Consider the following 17,343-nt stretch of genomic DNA (forward strand, 5'->3'; position numbering starts at 1 on the left):
CTCTGTCATGGCCATGCTGTTGCCCATAATTTTGGCATAATGGTACAATTAAGCAGCCTCAGAGGCATCCATGCATGCTGCCCCTGCTGTCCATTTACGTGGTGTTTCCATCCTTTTCTGAGGTTCCCAGGTGTTTGGCCAAGCTTCCCTGTGCAGAGCCTTGGTCCCCTTGAAAAATGCTCGAGTCTCCCATTGACATCAATGTGGCTCGTTATTCGAGACGAGCACTCGAGCATCGGGAAAAGTTCATCTCGAATAACGAGCACCCGAGCATTTTAGTGCTCGCTCATCTCTAATCTATATACTTATACTCATAATTTCCAAGTATTTTATTCCGATTTTATTGGCACTATATACGTCTTATCTGTACATGCCCTATGCTGGTAACACGTATATACATTTAATGTATAATCTTTTAGCTTCTAATGCCCTGATTTTTACAAAACAGGGCTATAAAAATTATGCAAATGAGCCTGAGGGGCTCCGTGCTCCATAGATGATAATTGAGACCAAAACCCCTGAGGCTCATTTTGATTTTTAAAGCTTTTTTCATAAAAAGCTAAAAGAAGTATGTATCCTATCAGAGTGTGAACAGACCAGCATGTAACCAATCAATGCATGGTTTACACTCCTTGATCCTGGTGGTAGATGTCCTTTTAAGTGTGAGATTATAGAACATCCAGGTCATAGCCAATGGAAGGAGATAACCCACAAATAATACATTATATATATATATATATATATATATATATATATGGTTTATATTTTGCATTGGGCTCTAAGAGCTGAACAACAGGTTTTTGAAATATTTGAAAGATAGTTTAAAAAAGGATTGGAACTTTTTGAAGAAACCTCATATATATATATATATATATATATATATATATATATATATATACACACTCACCGGCCACTTTATTAGGTACACCATGCTAGTAACGGGTTGGACCCCCTTTTGCCTTCAGAACTGCCTCAATTCTTCGTGGCATAGATTCAACAAGGTGCTGGAAGCATTCCTCAGAGATTTTGGTCCATATTGACATGATGGCATCACACAGTTGCCGCAGATTTGTCGGCTGCACATCCATGATGCGAATCTCCTGTTCCACCACATCCCAAAGATGCTCTATTAGATTGAGATCTGGTGACTGTGGAGGCCATTTGAGTACAGTGAACTCATTGTCATGTTCAAGAAACCAGTCTGAGATGATTCCAGCTTTATGACATGGCGCATTATCCTGCTGAAAGTAGCCATCAGATGTTGGGTACATTGTGGTCATAAAGGGATGGACATGGTCAGCAACAATACTCAGGTAGGCTGTGGCATTGCATCGATGCTCAATTGGTACCAAGGGGCCCAAAGAGTGCCAAGAAAATATTCCCCACACCATGACACCACCACCACCAGCCTGAACCGTTGATACAAGGCAGGATGGATCCATGCTTTCATGTTGTTGACGCCAAATTCTGACCCTACCATCCGAATGTCGCAGCAGAAATCGAGACTCATCAAACCAGGCAACATTTTTCCAATCTTCTACTGTCCAATTTCGATGAGCTTGTGCAAATTGTAGCCTCAGTTTCCTGTTCTTAGCTGAAAGGAGTGGCACCCGGTGTGGTCTTCTGCTGCTGTAGCCCATCTGCCTCAAAGTTCGAAGCACTGTGCGTTCAGAGATGCTCTTCTGCCTACCTTGGTTGTAACGGGTGGCGATTTGAGTCACTGTTGCCTTTCTATCAGCTCGAACCAGTCTGCCCATACTCCTCTGACCACTGGCATCAACAAGGCATTTCCGCCCACAGAACTGCCGCTCACTGGATGTTTTTTCTTTTTCGGACCATTCTCTGTAAACCCTAGAGATGGTTGTGCATGAAAATCCCAGTAGATCAGCAGTTTCTGAAATACTCAGACCAGCCCTTCTGGCACCAACAACCATGCCACGTTCAAAGGCACTCAAATCACCTTTCTTCCCCATACTGATGCTCGGTTTGAACTGCAGGAGATTGTCTTGACCATATCTACATGCCTAAATGCACTGAGTTGCCGCCATGTGATTGGCTGATTAGAAATTAAGTGTTAACGAGCAGTTGGACAGGTGTACCTAATAAAGTGGCCGGTGAGTGTATATAAAATATATTAATATATCCTCCTAGCACAGTAGTAATATTGTAATTAAATGCATTTACATGATTATTTCTTAGAAAAGGAATAGCTGTTCAGCTGAAAAATATGCAATATTTCCGGGAAAGTTACTTTGAAATTGACCTCTTTTTAAATTTTAACCAACAAATATCTTTCTGGATTATTTCTATGCCTGTTTAGATGAAAAGGAACAGATTATAGAAGTAGAACTGATCCTCATAAATTCTTTTTCCATGGTGCTATATTCTCTTTTGACAAATACAGACCTGTTTAGCCTTTATGTGAAAATTTGAAGCCATTTCTTTCTGTTTTTGAGGATACCTAAAAATGCAGTTTGTCATGGATTATGGCCATCAAGTGGAACTGTTCATAGGATCATCATGGGACACAAATATATTGTCCATCCACATGTTGTTTTTGTCAATTCAAAAGCCTTCCTTGTGCTTTCATGGCTACTGGCATTATTTCCAGACACAGATCAGTCATAAAAGACAAAATATAAATTATTAACAAACAAAGGTGCTTTGTTTAAAATGAGTTTTCTGCCATATCCTCATATCTATGTTATGTGATGTATTCCTAAAGGAGGATCCATTTTTATCTGTTAAAATTGTCTAAAATTATCTATAAGGAAAACATTACCTCTTAGATATCCTATTATGCTTGATTTTCAGAGGCTTTCTCAGAAACCAAACCACAAGAACCCAGGGAAATGAATAATGTAGAACAAAAAGGTTGAAAAAAGGAGTTTTTATTAGTGAATATTAAAAATTACAATTAAACGGATACCGTATATACTCGAGTATAAGCTGTCCCGATTATAAGCCGAAGTACCTAATTTTAATACAAAAAACTGTGAAAACCTATTGACTCGAGTATAAGCCTAGGGTGGGAAATGCATTGGTCACAGCCTACAACCAGTATGTAGCCCGCCAGCACATGCCCCACAGTATATAGCTAGCGCCTGTCTCCTAGTATACAGCCAGCAGCCCATGTCCCCTAGAATATAGACAGCCGCTTGTCCCCTAGTATAAAAACAGACCCCTGCCCCATAGTATAAAGCCAGTGCCTTCCCCCCGGTATATAGCCGGTGCCTGCCCCCTAGTATATTGCCAGTGCCTGCCCCCTTGATATATAGCTAGTGCCTTCCCCCCCTGGTATATAGCCAGGGCCTGCCCCCCTGGTATATAGCCAGTGCCTGCCCCCCTGGTATAAAGCCAGTGCTTGCCCCCCGCTGTAAAGCCAGTACATGCTACCTTGGTATATAGCCAGTGTCTGCCCCCCCCTGGTATATTGCCAGTGCCTTCCTCCCTGGTACATAGCCAGTTCCTGCTCCCCAGGTATATAGCCAGTGCCTGCTCCACTGGTTTATAGCCAGTGCCTGCCGCCCTGGTATATAGCCAGACCCCGCCCCACTGGTATATAGCCAGTGCCTGCCCCCCTGGTATATAGCCAGTGCCTGCCCCCTGGTGTATAGCCAGTGACTACCCCCCTAGTATATAGCCAGGGCCTGCCCCCCTGGTATATAGCCAGTGCCTGCCCCGTTAGTATATAGCCACTGCCTGCCCCCCTAGTATATAGCCAGTGCCTGCCCCGTTAGTATATAGCCACTGCCTGCCCCCACTGGCATATAGCCAGGGCCTGCACCCACTGGTATAAAGCCAGTGCCTGCCCCCTTGATATATAGCCCGGGCCTGCCCCCCTGATATATAGCCAGTGCCTGCCCCCCTGGTATAAAACCAGTGCCTGCCCCCCGCTGTACAGCCAGTGCATGCTACCTTGGTATAAAGCCAGTGCCAGCCCTCCTGGTATATAGCCAGTGCATGCTACCTTGGTATATAGCCAGTGCCTGCCCCCCCTGGTATATAGCCAATGCCTGCCCCCCCCTGATATATAGCCAGTGCCTACCCCTCCTGGTATATAGCCAGGCATGCTCCCTGCTGCATAGCCAGTGCCTGCTCCCCTGGTATATAGCCAGTGCCTGCTCCCCTGGTATATAGCAAGAGCCTGCACCCATAATATATAGTCATTATATATGACAGTTAGAATGAGTTAATGCAGCAAGTCAATATTTGAAGTATTGACCCTTCTTCTTCAGGACCTCTGCAATTCTCCCTGTCAGCTCTCAATCAACTTCTGGACCAAATCCGGACTGATAGCAGTCCATTCTTGTACAATCAATGCTTGCATTTTGTCACAATTTTTGGTTTTTGTTTGTTCACCCGTCTCTTGATGATTGACCACAAGTTCTCAATGGGATTAAGATCTGGGGAGTTTCCAGGCCATGGACCAAAAATCTCTATGTTTTGTTCCCTGAGCCATTTAGTTATCACCTTTTCTTTATGACAAGGTGCTCCATCATGCTGTTGATCACCAAACTGCTCTTGGAGGACATTCTGGTACCATTCTTTATTCACGGATGTGTTTTTAGGCAAGACTGTGAGAGAAGCAACCCCACACATGAATGGTTGAAGGATGCTTTACAGTTGGCATGAGACAAGACTGGTGGTATCGCTCACCTTGTCTTCTCCGAACTCTGTTTTCCAGATGTTCCAAACAATCGGAAAGGGGATTCATCAGAGAAATTTACTTTACCCCAGTCCTCGGCAGTCCTCTCCCTGTACCTTTTGCAGAATATCAGTCTGTCCCTGATGTTTTTTCTGGAGAGAAGTGGCTTCTCTGCTGCCCTCCTTGACACCAGACCTTGCTCCAAGAGTCTCCACCTCACAGTGCGTGCAGATGCACTCACACCTGCCTGCTGCCATTCCTGAGCAAGCTCTGCACTACTGATGGCCTGATCCCGAAACTAAAACACTTTTAAGAGATGGTCCTGGCGCTCGCTGGTCCTTCTTGGGTCCCTGGAGCCTTTTTGGCAACAATGGAACCTCTCTCCTTGAATTCCTTGATGATGCGATAGATTGTTGACTGAGGTGCAATCTTTCTAGCTGCGATACTCTTCACTGTTAGGCCAGTTTTGTGCAGTGCAATGATGACGGCACATGTTTCTTTAGAGATAACCATAATTAACAGAAGAGAAACAATGATGCCAAGCACCAGCCTCCTTTTAAAGTGTCCAGTGGTGTGATTCTTACTTAATCATGACAGATTGATCTCCTGTCCTGTCCTCATCAACACCCACACCTGTGTTAATGCAGAAATCACTGAAATGATGTTAGCAGCTCCTTTTAAGGCAGGCCTGCAATGAAGTCAAAATGTGTTTTGGGGGAAAAAGTTCATTTTCTAGGCAAACATTGACTTTGCAATCTATTGCTGTTAAGCTGATCACTCTTTATAACTTTCTGGAGTATATGCAAATTGCCATTATAAAACCTGATGCAGTAGACTTTGTAAAAATAAACTTTTTTATCATTCTCAAAACTTTTGGCCATGACTGTATAGCCTTGAAAGGACAAAAACAATACCTGGGTCAATTCCTATGTAAGTACAGGAACAGGAACCACTGCAGGATATCTTTTGAAAAGGAAACTGTCACCAGATTTTACCCAACTAAACTATAATCCCTTCAGGTACTTTATGAACTGTCCTTTGTAAATTCCCTCTTTTATGTGAAATATCACATTTATCTATAAAAATGTCCCTCTTAAAGTCAGGAAAATATGATTCTTCATGCATATGTGGTTCTCTAGTACCTAGAACAAGCTTTTTGTGTCATATTAAGAATAACAATCTTATATTTCACATATTTGCTTCTGGTTCTGGACATACAGGTAGCTAAAAAGTAAGAACAAGATCTTTATCTGAAACTTGCATTTCCAAAAATGTTTTTAAATGTTTTAAAATGTCCATATCTATGTAGCTCACAAAGCCATAATCCTGGTGTTATCTAAAAGATGCCACAAGGTACTGTAAAACAGAAGGTAGGGGCTTCTGAACTGGAACTCGCCCTGCAACCACTTAACTTGTTATATTTACCCGATTTTGGGGGAGATTTTTTAAAGCTATACAAGTGAGATTTCACATATAAGAGATAATTCTAGAAAGGGCATTTTATACCCCAACTGATGGGGCTAGTTGTTTAGTGGGGTAAAACCTGGAGACAGGCTCTTTTTAAGCACATCTACCACCAGGATGAAAGCCTCAGTCTAATGCGCATACAGTCCTTCATCCTGGTGGTAGATGCCCTATGAAGCTACTCAAATTTATAATAGACAATAGGCTGCTGCACAAGGCTGATAAGACTGATGCTTCTTCTGTTATTACCATACACAAGACTTTAACCACTTCACACCGTACTATTGCTGTGAATGATGTATGAAGAGGGCTCTTAGTGTGGGGTTTGCTGTATATTGCAGCAAACACCCACCGCTAACACCCAGGTTTTAACCCCTTCATTGCTGGCAGCTGTCAAAATTCAGTGAAACTTCGAAGCCGCCATCTTCTTCTCGATCTCAAAGTGTCAAGGGGTTAATAAACGTGGGTCATTAAATGTCTGACAAGACAGAAAAAAAGTGATCCTAAAGAGGCATATTAGTGCTTTGTAGGAGTAGAATGCACCACATTTATTAGTGACGTGTATAACAATTCTGCAGCATGAACAAAGTGTATCAAAAAATATGGTGCACATTTCCAGAACAGTGTAGGGTGCACCAGATTAATAAAGACCATGTGCCAGTTTTGACTAATCTGCCTTATTCTGCACACTCCACAGGCAAACTGCACACAGTACATACTGCACTGTTTTGATGATGCAAAGGAATCTTGTCCTTACCTCTGCAAGGTCCTTGATCAAGGGTCGACTTCACTCTTAAAACCCTTAAATTAGAAAGGCCAAATGATAGGCACTCTAGAAGAAAAAATCTTCTGAAATCTGGTGGTATACAAGAAACAAAATGCATCTATGAACAGAAGCTCATAAACATGGATACTTTAATGTATACATTTAAGTTGAGGGACCTGGTATTGCAACCTAGAAGCTTAAAAAGTAACCGTCATTTGGGATGATTTTTGATATTATGGGGAAGGGAACATTTCTCTAATATACTTCATTAACAAATTCTCCTAAGTTTGTACAGTAACAGGCTGTAAAGTGCCCCTTAGTTACAATTTGCTTGGGAAAATCTATCTAGGGCAGCATTTCTCAACCTGTGGGTCACAACCCCAGAGGGGGTCGAACGACCAAAACACAGGGGTCGCGATCCTATTACGTTTTTGCCTCGATTCGCGGCAAAAACAGAGTATACCATGTGTGATAACTCACTGCTTGAGGACCTTCCTGCTGTGTACAGGGGAAACTTGAGGACCTGTGGTGATGTCATCATCACATGACCCTCTGGCTCCTCCTCTATACAGACTCCCGCGGAACAGACTGCTCTGCTCACAGTGAGTAGAACCTGAAGCAGCAGGAGGGGAATCACCAGAACTGAAGGGGCAAAACTGGAGACAGGAGGGGGGGCAATAAAATTGGGGGCAGGAGGGGGGGACACCAAAACTGGGGGCAGGAGGGGGGGCACCAAAACTGGGGGCAGGAGGGGAAGCACTAGATCTGGGGGCAGGAGAAGGGGCAAAACTGGAGGCAGCAGGAGGGGGACACCAAAATTGGGGGCAGGAGTGGAAGCACTAGAATTGGGGGCAGGAGAAGGGGCAAAACTGGAGGCAGCAGGGGGGGCGGACACACCAAAACTAGGGGCAGGAGGGGAAGCACTAGAACTGGGGGCAGGAGAAGGGGCAAAACTGGAGACAGGAGGGGGGGGCTAGAATTGGGGGCAGGAGGGGGGGGACACTACAACTGGGGCAGCAAATGGAGGAACCAAAACTGGGGGAGGGGGGACAGTATTATAGTAGTTATATTCCTGTACATAGGGGGCAGTATTATAGTAGTTATATTCTTGTACATAGGGGGTAGTATTATAGTAGTTATATTCTTGTACATAGGGGGCAGTATTATAGTAGTTATATTCTTGTACATAGGGGGCAGTATTATAGTAGTTATATTCTTGTACATAGGGGGCAGTATTATAGTAGTTATATTCTTGTACATAGGGGGCAGTATTATAGTAGGTATATTCTTGTAAATAGGGGGCAGTATTATAGTAGTTATATTCTTGTACATAGGGGGCAGTATTATAGTAGTTATATTCCTGTACATATGGGGCAGTATTATAGTAGTTATATTCCTGTACATAGGGGCAGTATTATAGTAGTTATATTCTTGTACATATGGGGCAGTATTATAGTCGTTATAGTCTTGTACATGGTTTGCGGTCACGCAACGTAAGGAACTGTATTGCGGGGTCACAGCATTAGAAAGGTTGAGAACCACTGATCTAGGGGATTGAAGACAGAGCTCTTTCATCTCTCCTGTTTTTTACACAGCTGTGAGTGTTAACCATACCTGCTCACTCTCTCTCTCTGGCTGTAGTATGCTTTGAAAATAATTTTTAAACAATTGTATATTCGTAATATATAAAAAAATATTTCAAATTATGGTTACGCTTTAAAGTTATATATATGTAGCATGTGTAATATGGAAAACGAAACATACTTGCTTTTTACTTTGTATTTTCTTTCTGTTCTCTTTTAGGATGGATTTATTGACTTTTTGGAATTTATAGCTGCAATAAACCTAGTTTTACGAGGAAAAATTGATCAGAAATTAAAGTGGTATTTTAAACTATATGATGCTGATGGAAATGGATCAATTGACCGAAAAGAATTGCTAAGTATAATAACGGTAAGGAAAGTAACTTTCCCTCTTGAGACTGTACACTGTTTCTAGAAGTAGTTGTACATCATTTATAGTTATCATTCATCTTTCCTTCTTCTGTAAAACTTTCTACGCGATGGTTTATATGACCCCAGCGTCAGATAAATTTTTGTGGCATGTTCAAGGCATTGTGCAGAATTCATCAGGGAATAATGAGGCCAAAGAAAGTTCAGGTGGTATTAAATAATGCCGTCAACGAAATGCTCTAATGAATTCTGGATACGAAAAGTTTTTTTCTTTTTTATTATAATTATGTGGTGGTAGAAAGGCTTAGGTAACAGATAGGTGCTAGAGAGGCAAGGAGAAAAAGTGTAAAGTATGATTTACTAGATAAACAAAAAGCTAAAACATTATTAAACTCTGCTGGTTATTGCCCCTGAAATTTCTAGAAAAATAACACAACGCAGTGTTATAGCAGAATGTGCCCAAATATTTATTATTTGGGATATAAATTGACAAATCACAAGAACTGAAGGGTTGTTATAAATCCGTCCAAAACCAGTGAGTAGCACAAACAATGAGAGAAAGTACAGATTGGAAAGGTACCACTAGGAGACAATAGAAGAAATGTAGGGGCGCTGCTCATAGCCTTGATTTTGAGTGCTAGCCTCTGGCATGTGGGGCTAACAAATAATATTTCTTAGAGAGTCCATCTTTTCTGAGGGAAAGACACAGATGGTGCTCTGACTTAATAAAGATGAAAGAAGTCTTTTATCTGAAACACATCAGGAAGATAGAAAAATAGTCGGCACACTTTTTTTTTTTTTTAAATGCTTTTTCTTTTATTTCATATCGTTAAAAAATGTTCTGTTTGGAAAGGTGTATTCTGTTTTCTTGCCAGTTTAAGGTCACTTAGGATTAACAAAATTACTTATATTTTCCAAATGGCAGAATAATGAGAGAGAATTTTTAAGGAATTTTTATTATGTTTATTTTGAAATATACATTTACACAATACAAAGATTACTATACCTTTAATCAATTTTGGAAAGCCCATATAATAATGTAATGGGTTTGGAAGCCTCTGATGTATTAGCATTATAGGTGTTAATTACAGACACACTTGAATGCACACATGCAACACACAGCTTCTTTGTGTAACATCCCAGGAAAGTCTAAAGAAACAAGCCAAACAGGATTGGAATGTCCATGCATCATACCACTCATGAAGGAGACTAGTTCTGTGCCCCAATGATAAACCTGCTTAAGTCCAAAATGTGCATATCAACCCAAGAATAAAGTAAAATATCTTGTGAAGATGCTGGTGGGAGCTGGTAGGAGTTTGTCATTAACCACAGTGAAACTAATACATGGGCTGAAAAGCTTAAGCTGAAAAAGCAGATGCAAGCAAGGTACCTATGTATATGTACTGATGCAGAGGAAAAAAGGTTTTATGTTCTTTAGAGTCCACTATAAATGTTCAAAATTTGTATTAGAAAAACCATCAGGTTTGAGTATACTGTACAGAAAGGGTTAATCAAAGTTCATCATTATTGTGAAGGAAACCATGACTTTTCGAACCTCTGAAGGTCATGCAAGGTCACTTAGTTACCCTTTTTAGACACTCCCAGAATGCACAGTTTCTGAGAGGTGCAGGAAGTGATTTAAAGTTGTCCACGCAACTTCCAGATATGGCACAACAATAAATCCCAACCCTGAATGGCTATAAGAACCCTTTCACTAGCCTCAGTGAAGTGGAATTTTACCAACCCAATTAAGATGCCACCAGTTCTCCTTTAATATAAGCCCGGTCCGTAACGAGATTATATAGGGTGAAGAACCAACCCGGTAGCATGTATATAAGTGAGGCAAGGACGTTGGGGTCCGTGGATCAAGATAAAAGAACAACACAGGTCAAATTTTATATTTAATTGCCTTAAGGGAACACTAGACAAACAGTACACGCAATAGAAATATATATATATATATATATATATATATATATATATATATATATATATATACAAGTATCAGCAATCCGTATGTTAGGTACCTTATGTGTGGGCCTAATGGGGATGGATAAACCACACTTTAAGTTCTTCCCTGTGCTTGGTAATGGTAAGATTTTTGCCAGGTGAAAGACAAAAGCATCAGGGGTATTCTGATTATATTAGGTGCAGACACACCTCTGCCCACCCCCAGGAGGGCTCATATGACCCTCCTATTTGGTATTAGGTCCAGAACCTTGGAGAAGTCATAGCTTCTCAAGGAGAAGTCGTAGGGTCAGGGTTCTGGTATGATTGGATCACGGTGAATCCCTGGATCGCATTGATACCAAACATGACTCATTTGCTAAGGTCCCATCCTGAGATATGTATATCTCTGGACCCTAGGGTGCTAGAGCCTTTGGAATTCTTGCACTGTGATCCCCTGACAATCACAATCCAAAAATGCAGTTCCCCTTGGGCTGAGATGGATCATAAATGCAGAAATCTTTTGAAGCTACCCATCCTGGAGTGATAGTTAACACCCTAGCTAGCTCAATTAGCTAATTAAGCTGAGGCTGGGGGAAGTAAGGGCTATGGGGGGGCTTGATGAACAGGACAATATCTGGACGGTATACCTATATCTTCATCACAAGTATGATATATGAAACCCAAATTTGTGCTAATAAAAATTATATTTTGTCCCTACCCTTTCAAAAGAAAAAAACAAGATCCCACACAGCTATAGTGAAAGAAAAACTAAAAAAGGTATAGCTTGTGCAACACCACTGCCAATGCATAGCCTAGGTGGTTGTTGCAAATAGCGACCTCTCCTTGTCAGGATCTATTTGGGGAGCTTGCGCAACTCATTCAGAAGCTACTGCTGGGTAAACTTTGTAATTGCAGCTTGAAGCCACTGCCTGGTAACGCAAGAGTTAAGCATGTGAAATGTTGTTATCCAATGATATTCCTTGTACTATATTAAAGCAAGCTGGAATCTGGTTGAAGGGTACTACCACCTGACCAAGGGAGTATAAAAACCCCTGGTGGGCGGGAGAACATAGTCTTGGATCTTAGTCAGCAGAGTGAGAAGCAGGCCCAGTGTGCAGCTCCTGCACTGCTGCCGTCCAGACTACCAGGAAGCAGAGGTGTCTTAGGGCAAATCCGGAGACTAAGCCCCTGATCAGAGGTCCACCATCTGGACTTGGCTCCATCTTTACCAGCCTAGCCTGAAGCTGCTACGAGGCTGCAAGCAACTTTTCCTGTGGACCAGCTATCTCCTACCAGCTTTCCAGCCTACTGAATCTGCTGCAAATGTTTGGCCACTTTGCCCTTAAAGGGGCCCCCACCAAATGTTGGTGGTTCGTGCGGTCGTATGACTGCCGGAATTGCCCACAGTGTATTTTGGACCGGGCTCCCCGGGCCATGCCCACCAGGCATGTGGCATGCCCCGACTTCAGCCTATGGCAGAGCGAGGGAACAATAAGCTCCCTGCTCTACCATTAGACAATCGGAAGTAAACCAAGATGGTGGCGCCTTGCTCCTCACTGTGCCACCTGCCTGCAGGGCACTGCCATCTTGGTACACCTTCAAGGGACACCATGGGGAAAGAAGATGAGGTCAGCGCGCATCGGGGGAATGGAGGAAGGTAATAATTTTATTATTTTACCTTGGACTGTATATTGGTTTTATAGGAGAATTGTATATAGTTATTATGGGAGTGGTGTATACTTAGTTATTATAGGGGATGTATATAGTTATAATAGGGGGACTGTATATAGTTATCATAGGGGGTGTATATAGTTACTATAGAGGGTGTATATAATTATTATGGGGGTGTATAGTTATTAAAGGGGGCTGTATATAGTTGTTATCGGGAGATTGTATAAAGTTATTATGTGGGGGACTGCATATAGTTAGTTATTATAGGGGAGTGTATATAGTTATTATGGGGGTCTGTATATAGGTATTCTAGGGGGTTGTATTTAGTTGTTATAGGGGGACTGTGTATAGTTAACACTGTGGGACTGTATATAGGTAATGTTGGGGAAATATATATAGTTAATGCTGGGGGATGCATATAGTGATTACTGGGAGGCTGTATGCAGTGATTGCTGGGGGCTGTATATAGTGATTGCTGGGAACTGTTTATACCGATTACTGTGGGAGCTGTATATAGTGGTTGCTGGGGGGCTGTATATAATTATTGAAGAAGAGCTGTATATAGTGATTACTGGGGGCTGTATATAGTAATTACTTGGGGCTGTATACAATTATTTATGGGGGATGCATATAGTGATTACTGGGAGGCTGTATGCAGTGATTGCTGGGGGCTGTATATAGTGATTGCTGGGAACTGTTTATACCGATTACTGTGGGAGCTGTATATAGTGGTTGCTGGGGGGCTGTATATAATTATTGAAGAAGAGCTGTATATAGTGATTACTGGGGGCTGTATATAGTAATTACTTGGGGCTGTATACAATTATTTATGGGGGCAGTATATAGAGATTACTGGGAGCTGCATATAGTGATTGCTGGAGGAGCTGTATATAATGATTACTGGGGGTTGTATACAGTGATTACTGGGTGGATGTATATAGTGATTGGTGGGGGAGCTGTATACAGTGATTGCTGGAGGAACTGAATATAGTGATTGCTGGGGGAACTGTAGATAGTAATTACTGGGGGCTGTATACAGTGATTGCTGGGGGGCTGTATACAGTGATTACTGGGGGGCTGTATACGGTGATTACTGCGGGCTGTATATGGCTATTGCTGGTGGCTGTATATAGTTATTACTTGATTGCTGGAGGAACTGAATATAGTGATTGCTGGGGGGGCTGTATATAGTTATTACTCGGGGGCAGTATACAGTGATTACTGGGGGCTGTATATGGTTATTGCTGGTGGCTGTATATAGTTATTACTTGGGGCTGTATATAGTGAATGCTTGGAGCTGTATATAGGTATTGCTTGGGGCGGTATATAGCTATTGCTCTACCCTGTCTGAACTAAAGTCAGTGGGGGCCCTCACCAGCTTTTGCACCCAGGTGCCCCTACCAACCTTTTTTCGGCCCTGCACTTTCTCCTGTGCAGCCTTTGAATTGCCTGTAAGACACAATTCAAATGCTGCATGTTAATGATTGTCAGTCTTGGACACTCCCATTATGAATTATGTTAGCCCCGACTATCATGCTACAGTAGTATGTATATGAAGCCAACTGAATTACTAACTTTGTCTGAACATGAGGGGTGATTTATCAAGGCATTTAAGCACTGATAAAGTCACAATTCTGGGGGCATGGAGAGGTGTGACGTGGGGAGCCGACAAGTTTTCCCTGTGGCAGCCCGGTTTACAATTGCCCAGAAACACGGACACGCCTGAATCCCTTTAAAATACGAGGCTGAATAAAAGGGACGAGTAGGAACATCAAATCAATGGCACATGATTCACCAGCAATTGGTAAATCTCCCCCATAGACTTCGGGGATAAATATTTGGACAAAGACAAAATGTTCAAATTTTGGTTCTATACATTACTTTAATGAATATAACAATGGAGAGGTTCACTGGCACATTGTGATTAAACCCCACCCCACCCTATATCTTAATATAAGCTATTAAAATGTTGCACCTATTTTCACAGAAGCATCGCATAGTTATTATTGTGCAACCTGAAACACCCCAAAGCAAATTAGAGCAAGTAAACAGGAACAGTCTTATCTGAATACTTAAGTATGGAAGTTGAAGTAAGGGGTCCGTACAAAATTTTACTGTTTACCCAAGAAGCATAATAATTATTGTGTGACTGTACAGCCCCAAAGCAAACTAGGGTGAGTAAAAAAGGAACAGTCTTACCTCAATAGTCAAGTATGGGAGCTAAAATAAGAGGTCCCACCAGTAGGTAGCGGGAGTCACTTTGTATCAACAAGCCCCTAGAAGGCCCTGTGAAGTATCCCTGACCCCACAAGGTATAACTCCCGCCCTTACAAGGGCAGTCCTGTTGGTAGCTGCTCACCAGATCAATGGGTGACTCTTCCGAGGCCTAAAATATAGAACAGAGGTGGAGGGGGAATTACTCCACATGCTCCATATAGTCAAAGCCTTCTCATCCAAATCACCTAGAGTCATTATAGTCAAGCTTTACTCACCAAAAATACAGCGTTCATCTGCCCAAGTTGAATGGCTATGAGGATAATGCTCTAGTGCAAGTGGTGCAGCAACATGCCGCTCAGTGGAGCAGAGAAATACACGTGCAGAGATAACTAGTCACACCTCCCTGTCTAGTGATCACATGACACCCTGTCATGTTCCGTTTTGGACCAATAGAGGTGGGGATGTGTGATGCAACAACCAATAAGGCGGTGACCAATTATTACATTGAGTGTTCCCAAACTCTCATAAAATAGTATTTAATGACGATGGTGGAAACATTAGTGGAAGTTGGTGAGTTATTATAAAAGGTGCCAATACTAGTTAATAAAGGAGGTGTTCAGAAGATATTATTACAACATTAAATTAATGAGATGATGTAATACATTTAAGTGACCATAGCATAGCAGTTAGATAAAGCTCATCTCGCCACGTTATTTACAGTTAACCCTTGATGGAATTATCAGATTATCAGGTACATTATAAAAGGATGCATATAAGTACCCCAATCTGATCACCAATAATCAACAGCAATCGCCAATATGTAGGACATCAGCTATAAGGAGTATATATATGGTCTCAAATATAGCAATTAAAACTATGTTGTTTGTTGAAGCCATTTGGTGACAGTATGCAGCATGAAAATCCATTTAACTCTCTCTGTATAGGAGACGGACCCAATTGCTCCCGCCCCTACGCTTTGGCGGCTCCGCTATGTCCATAAGCTGCCATAGTAACCGATCACCGCCCTCTGATGACGTTCCAGGGTGCGGTGATCGGGCATACAAGATGGTGGCGGGCATTTAACAGTAAGTTAGGTGCACTTAACAGGTTAACTGCCGCGATCGGTGCCAGCACCAACCATGGCAGTGACAGGCGGGTGTTGGCTGGTTTATAGCCATTTACAGCCATTACCCGGTGTGTATGAAGAGAGCTCGGCTCGTGAGCTCTCTCTATACACCCTTTGCCGCACGAGGACGATATAGTTCGTCCTCGGTCGGCAAGGTGTTAATTTATCCATTGTGTGCATTTGCAACCTTCTATGCAACTTTTTAAAATGTCACAAATCATAAATCTTGCTTCAAGCTACACAATACACAAATCCCAGTCACAAAACACACCAAAATGAAAAATTTTCTCCAATACTACAGAGAGCTAAACTAAAGTCCCATATAAATAATAAAATCCGAAAACAGTAATTTTAAGAATGGACTTATCTCCTCTATATTCTGCATTGACATGTTGTGATAAGTGGATATCTTTTTCATTTGTGATTAAATTCACAGAAGATTTTGTCAACGTATTCCAATCCACAGGGGCAGGTGATCTTATAGATGACCCCAATGGACTTACAACTGATGGGCTTCAGTATAGTATAAGTCCGACCTGTATTGTTACCTCTAAAGGTCTTGCTTATCTCTATAGTCACATTGTTATTATGTAGCAATTAAAATTATATTGAGAATTCATAAAGAACATCCAAAAGTTGATCAGACCTTGTGAATACATAGTATAGGATACATAAAAAAAAATAAACGAAAAACAAAAATCAATATGCCATACGTTTAGACGTATAAACAGGTAGATAAAAGCTAATCTCTATCTGGATGGGGATTAATCAGAATCACCTAAGTTTAATGATATTATGATATATCCAAAATATAAAGAGTAGATGCCATACAAATATAAGATGCAAAAAACATGATGATATGGTAGAAGCAATAAGTGCTAACTGTAGCTGATGCACCAACTGAGAGTTAAGGTAAATTAAAAAACATTCATGTAATGACTCATATAGCATGAGGAAATAAGGAAATAAGGCTTGAAGCTATGATAGTCACTAATTCAAACTTTTTCAGACAGTGGTACCGAACAAAGTAGTGATCAATAATATCCCTTGATTCATGAAGGACATTGTCAATATCGGAAAAAGAGAAAAAGGCAAAATAGCTTACCAGGAAGGATTGCATACAGCACAATTGGGGAAGGGCACGCATGGGGAAAGGGAGCTGACCTCAGTGTGAGCTAGGCTGGTTTATAAATCTTATCGTGGGGACTTCTGGTTTAAAACCGGAAGTGACGAAACTTGCATTCCATGATTGGAATGCATACTAGCTCATGCACGATGGGGGTATATAGTGACTTGTAGATAAGGTATGATGTAGGGCTGAAGCATATTAGGTAAGTATAGAGGATGTGATTGGTTGCAATGACGGGATGGAGGGTGGCATGTTAATGAGTATAAATAATATATTAAGGGGAAAAGACTATATAAGCTTAATCATATGGAGGAAATTAGAACAAGTTTGGCAGGTAACCACATGAACCGTAAAATTAAAAAAAGACATTGATACATGCAGAAAAGAAAATCAAATGAAACATGCAGAAATGACAAGTGG

At 41.6% G+C, this 17,343-nt stretch overlaps 1 protein-coding gene across 1 annotated transcript in view; it reads left to right on the top strand.

Annotated features, from left to right (window-relative positions):
* The window catches only part of GUCA1C (guanylate cyclase activator 1C), a 57,274-nt gene that overhangs the window by 21,186 nt on the left and 18,745 nt on the right, over positions 1–17,343 (top strand). Inside the window, exon 2 of the mRNA XM_072137112.1 lies at positions 8,682–8,831. Coding sequence (XP_071993213.1) covers positions 8,682–8,831 — 150 coding nt within the window. The remainder of the gene's footprint in view (positions 1–8,681; positions 8,832–17,343) is intronic.

The sequence above is a fragment of the Engystomops pustulosus genome, chromosome 2 (genome assembly GCF_040894005.1).
Source record: "Engystomops pustulosus chromosome 2, aEngPut4.maternal, whole genome shotgun sequence".
Lineage (NCBI taxonomy): Eukaryota > Metazoa > Chordata > Amphibia > Anura > Leptodactylidae > Engystomops > Engystomops pustulosus.